Source organism: Corvus brachyrhynchos, unplaced genomic scaffold, assembly GCF_000691975.1.
Source record: "Corvus brachyrhynchos isolate BGI_N302 unplaced genomic scaffold, ASM69197v1 scaffold162, whole genome shotgun sequence".
NCBI classification, from domain to species: domain Eukaryota; kingdom Metazoa; phylum Chordata; class Aves; order Passeriformes; family Corvidae; genus Corvus; species Corvus brachyrhynchos.
Genome location: NW_008236696.1, coordinates 2,260,746 through 2,277,381, shown reverse-complemented (window position 1 = coordinate 2,277,381; position 16,636 = coordinate 2,260,746). Strand labels below are relative to the sequence as shown.

General features: G+C 38.7%; 1 protein-coding gene across 7 annotated transcripts in view; it reads right to left on the bottom strand.

Moving 5' to 3' along the window:
- Nucleotides 1-5,862: 5,862 nt before the first annotated feature.
- Nucleotides 5,863-16,636, bottom strand: part of NAALADL2 (N-acetylated alpha-linked acidic dipeptidase-like 2) — a 395,166-nt gene continuing 384,392 nt past the window's right edge. For all 7 annotated transcript variants that reach the window (XM_017726896.1, XM_017726897.1, XM_017726895.1 and 4 more), the window contains one exon: nucleotides 5,863-11,145. In XM_017726896.1, the coding sequence (XP_017582385.1) occupies nucleotides 10,947-11,145 (199 nt within the window). In that variant the 3' untranslated portion in view covers nucleotides 5,863-10,946. The remainder of the gene's footprint in view (nucleotides 11,146-16,636) is intronic.

Genomic DNA, 16,636 nt, shown 5'->3' with positions numbered 1-16,636 from the left:
ACCTCTGAACCACAGGAAAAAGCCTGATCATCTGAATTTCATATAATCAGAATATTACATACAATCAAGATTTTCAGAATGGATTGGTTTCTTTCTTCAGAGAGTATTGAGGCTGTTCAGCAGCTTTCTTTTATATATTTTAGGAGTCTTACCCTGAATACTGTGAGTTTGACCCCAAGTCTCTGACTACTTTTCAAAATCTGTGTTCTTAAAAAAATAGAGGGACAATTTCTTCCCACCTGAAAGACCAATTACCTGAATATCTGGGCTTTCTATATATACCAGCACCCAAAAATGTGGATAATTCAAAGTTTACATGTCAGCAAATTATTCCATCCCAGGTTCTGAGGTTCTGTCTAGCTGTTTTTTTCCTTCCTTGCCTTTTTTCCTTGTTCCCATTATGCTTTAATGCCCTGGGATCTCCATTACTGAATCAGCAGCTTGAGAGAAATATGCTACAGCTTACTGGCAGAACCAATTATAAAAAAAGAAAGAAAAAACAACAAAAAAGCAAATGAATATAATTCTAAGCTATTCAGCGCAATGTACATTATACACATCTGCATATTCCAGTTTAATTTCTGGCAACAATATCACTATGGAAGAAAACATTGTCTAACTCACGGTGCTTTCACAAAATGCCTCTTACTGAATTTCAGCCCACAGTGCCTTCTGTACAAACACTCTCACAAACTCCAAGAATCATATTCAGAGCACAAACAAATAAAATGTGCTTCTTAATCAAAGTATATAGAATCTACTTACATTAATGGCCAATGTTCCCTTTTTATTGCACTATGTTATAAAAGTACAAATTGATACAAAGTAAACTAATTTTGCAAATAAGCTGTTTTATTCAGACGCAACATTGTATAAAGTGTCATAAAAATCAACCTTTCATTGCACATTTCCACACAACATGATATTTATTGCTTTCCAGAAATCACTGCATCAAGTTTATATTATTTCATGGTCAAAAGAAAAAAGTAGTTACTTAATATTCTGCATTGACTAGCTATCATTTTTGGCAACGTGATTTTGCTACGTGAAAATGTAGAAGTAGATGGAATGACAGAGTCATCACTCAGGCATCTCAAATTCTATGTCAAGGCTTGATAAAGGTGACACAACTTGACAGCTGCTCTTCTGCACACAAAAGACAGAAATACTTGCATATTCCATCTGAGTAGGTAAACTCTGCAAGGTGCTGCAGACTAAAAAATTCCAGTTTGTATTGAGAGCAGCACGGACACTGATAACAGCATTTGAGCATTAATCTCACAGGTGCAGCAATGAGGACACACGACACATTACCACACACCTGGGTATGAATGCAATGCTAAAATCTGGCCTTACACAGAAGAATATTATTTTTCACACCTTACTAAAACCCCTAAAAGTATCTGTTTCAAGTATCTTAACTTGTGCTTGCTCACACTGTATGTGAACAGCTAAAATACTTGGACATGAAACATTCCCTGAATTCAATATAGTTCTTCTGGATAGGGAATCACATTCGTTTTCTCTTTGTCTCAGAATACCAAATCACAGAATGTGGGATAAGAGTATGTTGCATATTAACTCACGTAAACTGCAAATGGAAAACACAGGGAATTTGTGTTCATCTTATTTGCTCTGAGGATGAAATATTAATGATCTCCTTATTTCCCCTCTAGTGGATTCACAGACTATAAGATGTTTCAGCTGTTGAGAACATGAAATGAGACTGCATGAAAAAAACAAACAGTATCCAAAACTATTTCAGTATCCAAAACTATTTCAGAATCCTCAGTGTACAGGATGAAAACACCAAAAGCTTGGGAAGTCCTTGCCAAGTATTTTATTCACTTTTTTTTAAGGATAGGGGCATCAGCAGCTTCTTTAGCAAGTTCACCCAAAAGTCAGACCTGTCCACCTCCCCTTGGGGTCATTCACACCAGCATCAAGAGTGAGCTACACAAAACCCAAGTGAGGCTACAAGGACACTAATTAAAAACTGGAAATGTACTTAGAGCTCAGACAAACCCTCGACATGCCACCTGCAGTAAGGGCTCGTAGCAGGTGCTAACAGCACTTGGTACTGCATTGCTCTGTCAGCAGCATGGTCAGGGGAGTACAGCTTCAAATGAGGGAAAATTAACAGGTCTCTGCAAAACGACTGAAAAATAAATTCTCTTAAATAAGTGCCTCAAAGCATCACACTGCACACCTACAGCACTGCATGGTAAAGCAGCCACTCTAGTATAAAATATCAAACACAGTAACAGTCAGTAAAGGACCCTCTCCCAAAGACCATGCTTTGAAATTCCACTCAATCCTATCAAATAATGCAGTAGCGATCAGACCAGGTGGTGTTACACTGTCTGAACACTTGAGAAGTGTTCCGTAAACATTAAAGCCAGAACACGTTTAAAAGAAAAATAAAGACCAAGATTTCATTTTCAAAGGCTTGCTGGAAAATAAATCAGAGAGAAGTAGCTTAAATAAAACACTCATCTTTTTTAACCAAATGGATTAGGCAGATGAGGAAGCATATACTATATTTACACAGCAAAACTGTTGTTCTATGCCTTTATTCTGATTAAATTTCTTAAATTAAGCCCTTGTATTAATTTCAACCTGCAAAATTTATAAAAGTATGTCTGCATTAACCCATGCCAACATTTGTAATAGCTATAAAGTTAATTCTAGATTATATCACTTGTACACACACATTTATATTCTGCGCTGTGGGCTTACTTAACATTGACCAAGACACTCCTCCCAATTAAAAAAAAAATACATAGTCTTGCTTTAGTCTATGTTGAGAGATTAAAGAAAACAGGCTAAACAGAAATAATTGATCTTCTGATACCGAATCTTTTTGGAAATTCCATTAATAGTGGCCAAATTCTGCTGACCTTGCTTACATGGAATAGGACCCTGGTAAGTAATTATGGTAAAGTCAACCCTGCTCAAAAAACCAGACCAGGTCAGTAAGACTGAGGGGCAACATAATCTTTTTTGCAAATCCATGCAGGTGTACATTTTCTCCAGCTATGACAAGTATGTATGAGCAACAGTAGAAAGAACCAGCAGCAGTGGGATTATAATTAGAAAAATCCAAAGGCTTAACAGCACCATCATTTTAGTAAACATACAGTCTAATTTAGGTATTTTTAAAGCCTTTGCTTCCCAGATGAGTATTCATTATTCTTAGGCACTTCCTAGGCTCAAATGTGCATGTTCAAGTACAGGTTTGTGCACAGGGCTTGAATCATCCTTAAAAATGTAAAACACTGCAGGACAGCATAATTACACACGTAAGTTTGGTATGTAGCCATCATCTAGCAAATGCTGGATGGTACCTGCAAGGTCAGAGAAATTATGTGCCTAGATACTGCCTGTTTTATTTTGTAGACAGGTAGTAGGTAGCACCAATTCTGATTCTTTGTCTATAATTTCTTATTCATCCAACTGCAGAATTGGATTCAAATAAACTTCAAAAGTTTGTTTCAAAACTTTCAAGATTATCACCTGGCTACACTGCTACTTTTGAGGGAATTTCCTGGTCCAGACATTAGAGAGAAAGAAGATAGGAAAAAAATCTGCTTCCATTCAGTCAAGCTATAACTGAAAACCTGCTGCTCACATGTACTCAGAAGTGAATACTTTGAATTTAACAGATGATGTCTCCTAACACTTTATCCATTTGGATCTGAGCAGGACTTTTCCACCACTTTCAGCTCTTTATTATGGTCAGCTGTACCAGGAATAATAATTTAAACTTGAGGGAGGTGAGTTGGGAACTGAAAGGGGAACAAAAGGCATGACTGAGATCAGAGAGAGAAAAGAGGGGGATTAACTTGGTGGTTGGCAAATTAAAGGGGAGCTTAAGAAGTGATAAGGAAGCAGAATGGAGACAGAAAACCAGGGGGAATGGCTGAGAAAGGTGGTGAGGGATGGGAAAAATCATCACATTACAAAAAGATGTTAGAGAAGGTGAATGCAGGAGATTGGAGAAGATGGTGTTAGAGGGAGAGAAAACAGCCAGATGGTTAAATCCACCCAAAACTATCACTGCATTGGTATCCAAGAAATTGTTATCATTATTGTAACATTTAATAGACCATAAATATTTTTGTATTCTATATTTGAGACATTTACTTGTGCTACTGGAGACTCTTGTCTCAAATTCTGTAGATTCAGAGCCCCAAAAGAAGACACTTTACTTTGTTTTGAACACCAAGTGTTGCAGTGGGGATCCTGCAACACGCATTTATCAAACCAGGAGTCCCGTGGAAAGGAAATATATATGGACAGACAGATTCTTGATAGCTGTTTCAGAGATGTTTATTTCTCCAGCCGCCTGGCCGGGGCTGTGCTCAGGAACTGTTCCAGTCACGGGACCAAGGGTCCTTCTGCCCGCGCAGGGAACACAAACCAACCAATGGGAACGAGGCTGAGCAGGGGCAGGGAAGCCCCGTGTCTGTGCCCTCAGGGCCCCTCTCCCAGGGCTACACGGCAGGGGAGGGACCCCAACATTCATGTATTTATTTTTTGTACTTGTAAGCAAGAAAAAGTCCTGAATATTTATTTATCTGGTGAATTTTTATTCAGCTGTTTATATTTTCATTGCTAACCAAAACAAAAAGCAAAGAACTTCTCATAAGACTAACAGAAATTCAACTGATCATGTTTCATGACAATCATTCTCCTGCTAGAAAGACAAAATTTAGGGGTTTTTTGGTACAAATTTATTATTTATGATCTACCTTGATTTTCATTATTTTTATATTGCTTTCCTTGACTGTGATATTCAACACTGAACAGTGTTCCAGTCCAAGCCCCCAAGCATAGCTCAAACATATTACAGTTCTTCAGCAATGCTACAGTTCAGGAGAGTTATATTTTTCTTATATCTGTGAAATATGTCCACAGGAGCTTTCCACCAAGAGAGGAAAAAGAGCCTGACAAAAGTCTGTGTGCTGTTCCTCTATGGAGTTGACCACCAGAGCAGCGTGACTGCCGCCTTCTGTACCACCTTCCTTGTCAGGATAGCGGCAACCACAGATCTTTCCAGACTGTGTTGTGGAGTGTGGAGTAGTCAGATTTCATGCTACACTCTTTTTTTGGTATTTCTAACATAACTTGCATGTAAGATTTGACCGTACTTTGATTCTGTGGGCTTACTTAACATTGACCAAGACACTCCTCCCAATTAAAAAAAAAATACATAGTCTTGCTTTAGTCTATGTTGAGAGATTAAAGAAAACAGGCTAAACAGAAATAATTGATCTTCTGATACCGAATCTTTTTGGAAATTCCATTAATAGTGGCCAAATTCTGCTGACCTTGCTTACATGGAATAGGACCCTGGTAAGTAATTATGGTAAAGTCAACCCTGCTCAAAAAACCAGACCAGGTCAGTAAGACTGAGGGGCAACATAATCTTTTTTGCAAATCCATGCAGGTGTACATTTTCTCCAGCTATGACAAGTATGTATGAGCAACAGTAGAAAGAACCAGCAGCAGTGGGATTATAATTAGAAAAATCCAAAGGCTTAACAGCACCATCATTTTAGTAAACATACAGTCTAATTTAGGTATTTTTAAAGCCTTTGCTTCCCAGATGAGTATTCATTATTCTTAGGCACTTCCTAGGCTCAAATGTGCATGTTCAAGTACAGGTTTGTGCACAGGGCTTGAATCATCCTTAAAAATGTAAAACACTGCAGGACAGCATAATTACACACGTAAGTTTGGTATGTAGCCATCATCTAGCAAATGCTGGATGGTACCTGCAAGGTCAGAGAAATTATGTGCCTAGATACTGCCTGTTTTATTTTGTAGACAGGTAGTAGGTAGCACCAATTCTGATTCTTTGTCTATAATTTCTTATTCATCCAACTGCAGAATTGGATTCAAATAAACTTCAAAAGTTTGTTTCAAAACTTTCAAGATTATCACCTGGCTACACTGCTACTTTTGAGGGAATTTCCTGGTCCAGACATTAGAGAGAAAGAAGATAGGAAAAAAATCTGCTTCCATTCAGTCAAGCTATAACTGAAAACCTGCTGCTCACATGTACTCAGAAGTGAATACTTTGAATTTAACAGATGATGTCTCCTAACACTTTATCCATTTGGATCTGAGCAGGACTTTTCCACCACTTTCAGCTCTTTATTATGGTCAGCTGTACCAGGAATAATAATTTAAACTTGAGGGAGGTGAGTTGGGAACTGAAAGGGGAACAAAAGGCATGACTGAGATCAGAGAGAGAAAAGAGGGGGATTAACTTGGTGGTTGGCAAATTAAAGGGGAGCTTAAGAAGTGATAAGGAAGCAGAATGGAGACAGAAAACCAGGGGGAATGGCTGAGAAAGGTGGTGAGGGATGGGAAAAATCATCACATTACAAAAAGATGTTAGAGAAGGTGAATGCAGGAGATTGGAGAAGATGGTGTTAGAGGGAGAGAAAACAGCCAGATGGTTAAATCCACCCAAAACTATCACTGCATTGGTATCCAAGAAATTGTTATCATTATTGTAACATTTAATAGACCATAAATATTTTTGTATTCTATATTTGAGACATTTACTTGTGCTACTGGAGACTCTTGTCTCAAATTCTGTAGATTCAGAGCCCCAAAAGAAGACACTTTACTTTGTTTTGAACACCAAGTGTTGCAGTGGGGACTCTTTCCCAAACTCAGGTCCAAGGCATTTAAAATGAGATTTGTTTCTATCACTCACTTTTCTGGGACTGGTGTGACACTGCTAAAATGTTACAGAGTGCCAAAGGGAAGGAACATCTTCCACACTGTGCTTGTTTCCTGAGATAGCGACAAAGCGCACCACGATGCCAGAGGTGCCCACTTCTGAGTGGCACAGATAACAGCTCCCAGCACAGGGCCTGGCAGGGAGATCTTCACTGCTCCTTGGAAAACACAGACCAGACATAACATTGCTTACAGCATTTGACTCTTTTAAAGCCAGAACGAGCCATAGAATTATCTTACTTTTCTTTCCACTCAACACAAGCCATACTGAGCCCCCAAAGTCTGGGTAAAGTAGATGCATTTATAGCACACAGCTACACGTGCTGATGAGTGATTTCCCTCCCTGCACTTTCTAATGCATCTCTTGTTCTCCATCAGCCTCCTGAAGTACAGAGAAATCCCAGGATTGGGGACCAGGGACTGTACAAAAGACCTCAAAAGATAAGGACATTAGTTTCTATGACTTAAACTCCATGGCTTGAAGGACAAATCTCATACAAACTTTCCAACATGTAACTCTGAAATCCTAGAGACCTTGGCTGAGAGTTTTCACTAAATGAAATTATGGTTACCTTTTGAATGTTTGCAATTGAACTAATTACAATGACTTAACAACTTAGAAATACAGGGAGAAAGTTGGAGGAACTGTTTCTACAGAAGAATGAAACACGTTCTCCGTGAGGGTAACCATGCACTGGCACAGATTGCCCAGACAGGCTGTGGAATCCTTATCCCTGGAAGGTACTCAAAAGTAATCTGAACACAGCTGCCCCGGGGAGGCTGTTTTTAGGTGACCCTGCTTGAACAGGGAGGTTGGAACCTCCAGTTGTTCCATCTGTAATACCTGAGATTTAACCTTTCCCCCTGCAGCTGCAAGAACTGAGGTCAGCTGCAGTGCCTCCTTTCACATCTCTAGACTGAAATATTTTCCTAAAAGGTAAGTGAGGTAGTGCAAAGGGTTTGCTAATTTTCTCATGTAGTCATTATTTACATCTATGTTTATGTAGATGTATCATATCACTGCAAGTAAATTAATATTGAAAATACAAGGCATTTGTGTGTTTGCATATTCACACAGGTACTCTTTTTTCTTGGATGATAAAAACAATTCACTGCCTTTTTTAAGGTTAGTACTCAAAACCCAGCTCCCATGTACTTTTTATTCATCTGACTTGATTGTACTTTAGCTTTTTTATGGACTCTTTAAAATGCATACTAATAAAACTTTACTGGCTTTTTATTATCAACTGTCTCAACATACAAATATTGCAGGCTGCAGGGATTTTCTGGTCACTGTGAGCATGACTCTAGATTAAGTAGCAATCAATGCATTTGTTATAGTGTCTCTTGCAATTGATGTTTCTGGAAAGCTAACACATTTTTAGTATCATTCAGGCAATTTGCAAACGTACTTCTGCCTTTAAGGGCACTCTGTTTATTCCAGTACAACATAGGAATGAACTCAGTCTGGGTAAGCTGTTCTGATTTACTAACTCCTTCCTTTAGCTGATGTTCCACAGCTGGTTGGGCAAAACCCCTACGTTAGAAGCACATCAGGTACTTAGGACCTTAACTTGCTATAAATTTTTTGAAGTCAATAGGTAGGATTTAAAAATCAATGGAAGGATGTGGCTCAAAAGTGCTTTTTTTTCAAAGCCATAATGGTACAAATATTATCACTGAGCACTCACTTACATGTAAGATCTGAACATTGAAATAAAAGCCTACAAAAGATCTGCAAGTGTGAGATGACATTGAAATCAATGCATTTAAGTCCCTAAATAGCTCATCTGATTCATCTCACCAACAAGAACATCTGATTGTCCTAGAATAGACAGACATTTACAATAGCAGTGACTTTCTAGTGGAGTACTTTAAAGTCTGCTATTTTAAAAGTGGTTACAGAAGGGCATTAGTGAGAAAACAAGATAAGTATTTTAGTTAGGGATTACAGGGTTGAGAAATCATACATGAGGGATATTGCTCCCACCAGATTTCACTGACTTTGCTGAGTACACTTTGGTTGCATTAGAGATGGGTTTGGTGGAACATTCTAAGGATGAGGAAGCCATTATTAAATTCACCTGATAGAGTTAAAGAAGATGTTAATCTCTATTTTTGGTCTCCTAATGGCACCTGACCCTTCATCATTTAACACCATCGAATCACAGCACTCTAAAGAAAATATGTCACTAAATGAACTGTTAGAAGAGTGGTCCCTGTTACAAATATAATTCAAGTGTAGCATCCACAGTACATCCCCAAGTCCCCAAAATAAACATACAATTCAACTACTTAAATCTTACCATAATTAAAACTATGAAAACAAGGGGATGAACCAACATCATAAACAATGTTACTCTCCACAAGTCAAATTCTCTCTGCACTAAACAGAACTGGTGCCAGCATTAGCAAAGGAATCATCATCAACTTTTGCTAATCATATGCCAAGGAAAGCTAGAGATAATAATGTCTGAGTCCATGCAGTCCCACTGACTGGTGCTGAACAAATTCCCACTGCAGAGGCTGCTGTACAAATGCACAGCTCTGCCTCTGGTCAGGCCCGGGGGGCTTTTGCCCACTATTCAGTCATAACTTATGAAGAAATGTAGCAACACCATGTGTTGTATGTACACAGTCCTGGGCCATTGCTTGGAGAGGCCCCTTTGCCAAGGACTTTGGAAACAGAAACCCAGATCTGTAAACAACTCATTTCTTGCTATGTGAAGTTTAAAAAGTTTTTCACCAAATTGTGCACTCAGAAATTTTCCTGAAGGCAATTTTTAAACATTAATACAGAGACTTCTTCCATTTTTATTACAACCTGAAATGATCCTGTAATGTTTCCATGGCAAACAGGGTAACAATGCATTTAACATTTCCATCAAATAAATTATATTTAAATCCTAAGTATCTATATAAAATTAATTATTTAAGCTCTAAACTTAGAATCATTTGAGACTGTAAAACCCAAAAAGGGCTTAACAATTTTAACTGTTTCTATTACTAAGACCTGCAGTTCTCAAACATATATAGCATCCCCTCAGAGGACACTGAACCTCCTGATCCTTTCACTCACAGATTACTCTGGCTAACAGGCAATGGTGTGATTAGAACCTTCCACCAATGGAAAACAGATTTGAGTTTTAGCACTGCAATATGCCTCACCAGCTTGTGCCTGCACACTTGAATTCCTGGTTCTACAGCAGGGAATGGATTTATGTCTTCCTTGTGGTTTTTTGACAACAATCCAGGTCCTACATGCCAGGCCTGATGGAATGATGCAGCCTGGAAGAGTGGGTGGTGTGGCAAAGAGTGATGGAATCCCAAAAATTTTCCCAGGATTTGGAGGTCTTGTTTTTATTTACAGCTCTCTGGAAATTTAGAGACCGTGAAGTGGGATGTTTCAGGAATGTTTGATGAAAGTTTGTATGGCTTGTAGCCTTGTAAGACTAGGCAATTCTTTTATTTAACATAAATATTCAAAGCATTTTTGTGCAAGTGTAACTACTGATTCATACACTTCAAATAATCTGAAATCATCACAAAAATTTCCTCTCCAAGAAACATTAGAGAAAACAACTCTTTATTTTCATACAGAAATGGAATAATCAAAGTTTATCTGTATTCTCAGAACTGAGGTATTTATTGTTCCACAGGAGTAAAGGTGTTTTGTGCATTTCCACTCCGGTGCTGGATACCCATGGAAACACCACATCCTTCAACTACTTACTCTGAACAGAGTAAGGAAGAAGATGAGCTTGCTGAAGACCTTAGGAAACTTGAGTCAGATTTTTCTGACAGAGGAAATGGAAATCTCCCCTGGGTGCACATCTGGGGTGTCTCAGAACCAGGGCTTCAGCACATCGCAGGACGTGCCTGGCACTTTGCAAGATTGAGCTCTTAGTCATAAAAATGTATTCTACATACAAAAATACAGCAGATGTCCTTCCAAAAATCATCTCTGAAGTGTTACTCCCTCTCTTTATGTTTTATACATTCAGGAACAGACATTTGAGACATACTGTGAACAGTGCAAAATACTGTTTTACATTTCTTAAACCACGAGTTGCAGTACCTTTAAGCGCCAGCTGAAGAAAAACTTTGATCCTCAGAGCAATTCTGGTCCAAGTTGAACTTTTGTTTAGCAAGTTGTAAACAAATGTCTTAGAACACAGAGAATCCTCTCATTTCTTTCCAGCTAAGGTGGTCTCAAACACATCAAGTCCTGCTTTGAAATAAACCTGAGCTGAATTGATGCTGTTCAGAACCTCTGACAAGGCTGCTTGAATGGTCTCGTTTGACTGATGTAGTTTGCAGTGCTCCAGTGCCTCCAGCAGTACTGAAAACTGGCTGGTCCTGTCATCCAGTCTGTAAAGAATATTTCTGAAAGAGAACAATGGGGAGAATGGTAAGCTTCCTACTCAAAAATAATCCATCAGATGCCATCAAGAAACCCTGCAAGTATCAGCCACAGCTTACAGATGATACATACTGTGCACAGTAAAGTTGACCTGTGACAGAGCGAGAGGCAAATGCATATTTATTATGCCTTTATAAACTGAACCTATTCACTGAACTGCATGTACTTATATTGGAGTAGTCACTAAATCCATCAAAGAAATCTCACATTCCTCTTTGACCATTCAAGATTTTATTCAAAAGCATGAGCCTAGACCTATCACACCCCTCATGAAGGATTTTGTGTCTCAGATGGATTCCATTTATTCCCCTCTAAAAAAAGTCTGGTTATTGCTGTGAACCCTCAGCACAGGTTTGGTTTTGTTTTTGTTTTTCCTGTCTTCTCATGTTATTTATTTCACACTTCAGAGGTGAAATTCCAGCTGCATTGAAGTCAATGGTAAAAGTCTCCTTGCCTTCAGCAGAGACTTTACTTCATCAATAATCCTTTGTGGGATCAGAACAAGAGTAACCTATCTTTAATGTCCCATACTGAAGGAAGAAAACAAGCAGCACACACAGCTAAACCCTTGTGAAACAAAATCTGTGCTTCTAATAATATCTGCAAAAATTTTTAATGGTTTGTAGAAAAACAGATGCAAGAGTATTGTGTGATCCCTTGGAAATGTTACTTGTATGAGGTGTGGAAGGCTCAGGATTCAAAGCTAGTCAGTGATTTTGAGACTCTTTGAAGCAGACTATAAATGCTATCCAAAAACAGGTGTAATCATTATACTAATTAGAAGAGCACATAAATATCATAAATCTCCACCCAGGAGCTCCTTTGACTGTAAACTTAAGTGAGTGAAATTTGAAACAGGAAAGCAAGAGTGATTTGGTGCAGGACCTTATCCTTAAGTACAGGACAGGTGTCAGGGCAGGGGAGAAGCTGTTTTATGGAGAATCCAGCAAGAACCAGGACAACTCACACACTTTGTTAGTAACCTAATGGCACCACAGAACATGCCAAATGGCAACTCCAAATTAGTAATAAAACTGCCAAGTTTATTTACATGAGACAGACGAACACCGAAGTGTATCTTATCATTCTATGAATCACCTAATTGCCAGTCTGCCTGGGGGAAAGGTAACATAGTAGCCCAGTAAATGACAACACAGAACACCTACAATCTTCTGCCATGTTTTTCAGTTTTAAAAAATGTTTTGTATGAGAATCAATGCTTTTCAAAGATGTGAAATAACTCCTGTCCTCATAAGGAAATTTTTCAGTGTATGTTTCTGCCCCCCAATATTGGCTATACATCCAAACCCACCAGTGTGCAGAAGGAATGGTAAATTTTTCATCCCCTGACAGCAATACATCCAGACAGTTCAAGGGGTCTGCAATGCAATACATTGGACTTCTAAACAGAGGAGGGAAAGGGTTTGAATCTAAGACTGCAGCAGAAACAGTTTAAACAATAGGTCATCACTGACATAGACCACTTAGCCTGAAACAGGTTAGGAGTGCATGTAAGAACAGCTCAGTGGGGACAGAAACCTGCATCAAGACTGCAGAAACAGGCAGATGTGGCAATAACTTCCTCAGCTTGCACTGCAGCAGCCACTGGACAACTCCCTGCTTCCTTAGCTCTGAGCTGATGCTACTGTTCCCTCGCTATGGTGGAGCTCATGCTCAAAGCTGACTTAAGTTATCTCATGGACTGTCCCAAAGCAGTCTCTGTGATACAGTAAATGAAAACTGTGTATGTTGAGACCCAGATAAATTCTTGGTTGGTTGGTTTTTAAGGATAGGCATAGATATGGGAAACACTGCATTTTTCAAAGCAGGGATTGATTTTGCTCCCTCAGTTCAGGGACTCCTGCTGAGATCAGTGCAAGCAGAACCAGGCTTTTGAAGAACTCTCCTCTATAGTTCCTGTAGTTCACAGGGAGAAAGGAGCCTGCTCACAGCCCCTCAAGCACCTCCAACAGCAAGGACAGTGCTAGAGATAATCACATTTCTTTCTACCCTCAGGAGAGATCTGGCTGCTGGTGGCTGGGAGAGTTTGACTGAGCTGGAATTCTACTCCAAACGCCGACAACACTGGTGCCCTGGACTGTGTTAGGATCCCTTTATTCCTTTATGTCAACTTATAACAATATCATAAGACAGCAACCATCAGCAGAGCAGCACTACCTCAGAAACTGCCACTAAGTGCCAGAAACTAGACCCTAAAGACAGGATGGCCTGAACATTGGAACATTCGGGGACTGCTGAGACAATGTTTGTGGTGAATAGGAACAGATCTCATGTCCTGTCTTCAAATGTGCTCTAAACAAGGCACACAAGCTAAAAAGATGGTTTAACCTGACATATAAGGGTGTTAATACCGTTTAAATCTACTTCTGTGATTTTGGAATCGGTGTTGGTTCCACAGTAAATCCACAGGCAGGTGATCCTAGTGAAAACAAGTATTCCTAGTCCACCCCACCTGAATGCAGGGCAAATTAGTGTCTGATGAGAAAATCTGAGCTGTTTGATGAATGAAAGAGACAAGCAGTCCACTGTCATAATTTTAAAATAATATCTTAACTTCTGAAATAGTAATATGACTTCAGAATAGCTGATTACATAGTATAACGGAACCTAATTTTTATTTTTATGTATGCAAACAACAGTAAGTAACATAATACAGCACCCCTTTTTTTCAAATTTTCTGCTAGGAGTTCTCACTGGGGTCTTGTATTTTCCAATTACTTACCTTTGCTTGGCAAGCCATGCCACCCCTTTGTCACATAAAATTATTTCTCTCTTTATGCATGTTCATGAGAGTCAATTTATACAAGTTTACTTCTTATCTCTGTTGAAGGTCCATCAAATGAAAAAAATGGTCAGTTCAGTTTATTACTTCCAAGCCTTTACAAGTCAGGAAAGTGTTTTCATTAAAGATTACACATGGACTGCAAAATAAAACCCAGCCATTTCATTGACACAAGGTATCACCATGTGCCCACAACATGCAGAATGATAGCAAGAAACTTTAATTTACACTGTGAAATTCAATTACTTAAACATTCCTTAACACAAATTGGTTTTGTAGCCTACACCTCTAAAACAATTCCAGCCTCTGACCTAATTGCTTAAGTATCTAACTTCATCTTTAACTATTTTGATCTTATAAATATAATTCACAGAGTCAGCCTGACCCCTACAAAACAAAAAGACACTCCTAAACAGAAAAGCTGCAATACATTATTGATGACACTAATGAAATTACAACACACATCATTCATCTTAACGGGCTTGTTTCTACGACACATCCCAGTAACCTGAAAAGTGTAGCACTCAAGTAGGAAACCCAATTAATAACTTCAGGCAGTACCACTGAAAGATATAAAAGGGCTACAAACAAAACAGCCTTAGCAAAGTAAAGAAACTATAAACAGAGCCTCTTCTATAATTTTTATAAGGCCTTGGCAGGCCTAGGAACATAAGCATTACTGATCAAAATAATGCCATTAAATGCTGTTCTACATAACCACAAATAAGGAGGTACTGTCACACCCACCAGAAGGAATTTGACAAATTCTTGAATGACAGATCACACTAAAAATATACTGACTTTAATACAACTTCAATATTGGAGAACTGGACAGTACAAGATGAAACTAGATTACCACATTATTCTTGTCACAAAAAACGATTTTTTAGCTTACAAGAAAATTTTGTCTGTAGGTAATGTACAACACAAGATGAATTATTCAGGCACTTACAAACAAACTCCTATCTAAGAGCCCATGTTAGAGATTTTGAAAAGTAACTATTCAGTCTTTAGGACATGATTGTAAGTCTACTGTCCCACATGAAATGACTGCAGGTTTTCTCTGTGGAATCACAGTAGAATTGTTTAGTGATAAATGCTACGGGCAGCCTCTGTCTATTCCAGTTACAACACAATGTGCATCCTTACTTCGGCATCCTCACAAACTCAAATTCGTAATTTCCTAAATTGTTTTTTCTTGTATTCTCCAAGAAAAAAAAAATAAAAAAAGCACACCAGAACAAGGATTCTCTGAATTTCCCTTTCTCCTGATACTGTTCAATTTTGAATGCACTTTTCTTACATTTAGGAGTCTGTTTTCATTCGTGTTTGTAAGACATGGTAAACGTAAGACCATGGTAAATAAGTAAATGCACTCTATTAACAATATTTACATACTGGGACTTCCACTTCCACATGGTGGTTATTTATTGTAGGACATAAAAATATCAAAAATTCTTCTTCTCTGGGAACAGCACAGGCTGATTTATACTGGTTTATTTACACAAGTTGCACCTCAGAAATTTTATGGTGAACATACAGAAAGTTTTCCTTCTTCCTCTGGGCCCCTTATCCTTTTGATCTCCAATGGTTCTTCTCCTTTCCTCTCTTCTTATTTTTTAAACCTTTTTGACACCCACATGCAGTTTTGTTATCTTACCTATTTTATTTCACAGCACTATTGTGGCAGAAGGTTTATAATTATAAAATTACAGCTGCTGGCCATGTAAGATTAACTTTTATCAGGATAAAATATACGCCCTGGTGAACTGTCATTACATGTCATTAAAGCTGATCCAGAAGAAACTCCTTTATTTCCTACAATGCTTGTTCCCTGCTGGACCGAACGCTGGAAGTCACGGGCTGTGGGGCCATGGGATGGAACAACTCACATGTGGCCAGGGAAGAGGGGGATGTGGCAGCCAAACATTCAGGGCAACTCAGCTGTAAATGTCACCATTCCTTCACTGCCCTAAGTCCCCACAAACCCAGCACATCATTTTTAAGGATCTTCTATTTGTAATATGCTGTTCCTAACTTTTGTTTCCTGCACATCCTCTCATTTTTTAAAGAGCCATCAGCTGCCTTCCCTTAGTACACTCATTTACAGGCTGCAAACTGTTCTACCAATATATTTTCCAGGAAGTGATACATTTAAAACCTTGTACACTCAGAGGTGAGTGTCTGCCTGAAAGGGATGTATTTGCACGTCATCAGCAGTTGATAAGCTGCAGGTAATCTAGATATCAAACTGAAATAAAATCTAACCAACTGAAAGGCATTTCAAAGGCACTGTTATATGACAGTGCTAAACCAGGTAAACTCACTCCCTGCTAGATACAAATTTATCTTGCATAATAAAAGACAGGACACCTCTAATTGAGTCAATTATGGCAAATGCAGGTTGTGGTAAGTCTGCATGAACAGAATCCTGTTGGGACATGGGACTATAAGGAGGTAATTATTCCAGGTTTGAGTACATTTCTGAGAGGTCAGTTTTAAATAGGTCTTCTTAAAAAAATTAATCCTGATTTTGGCAGCTCTTTGAAGTGTCTCAATGCTTGGCTTGGCTTGACTGCCTGCCAAATAAACAAGTGGAAAAAGAGAAGCCAAATTGGAAGAATAGCGGGTTACAAGATCCATTATCTTTT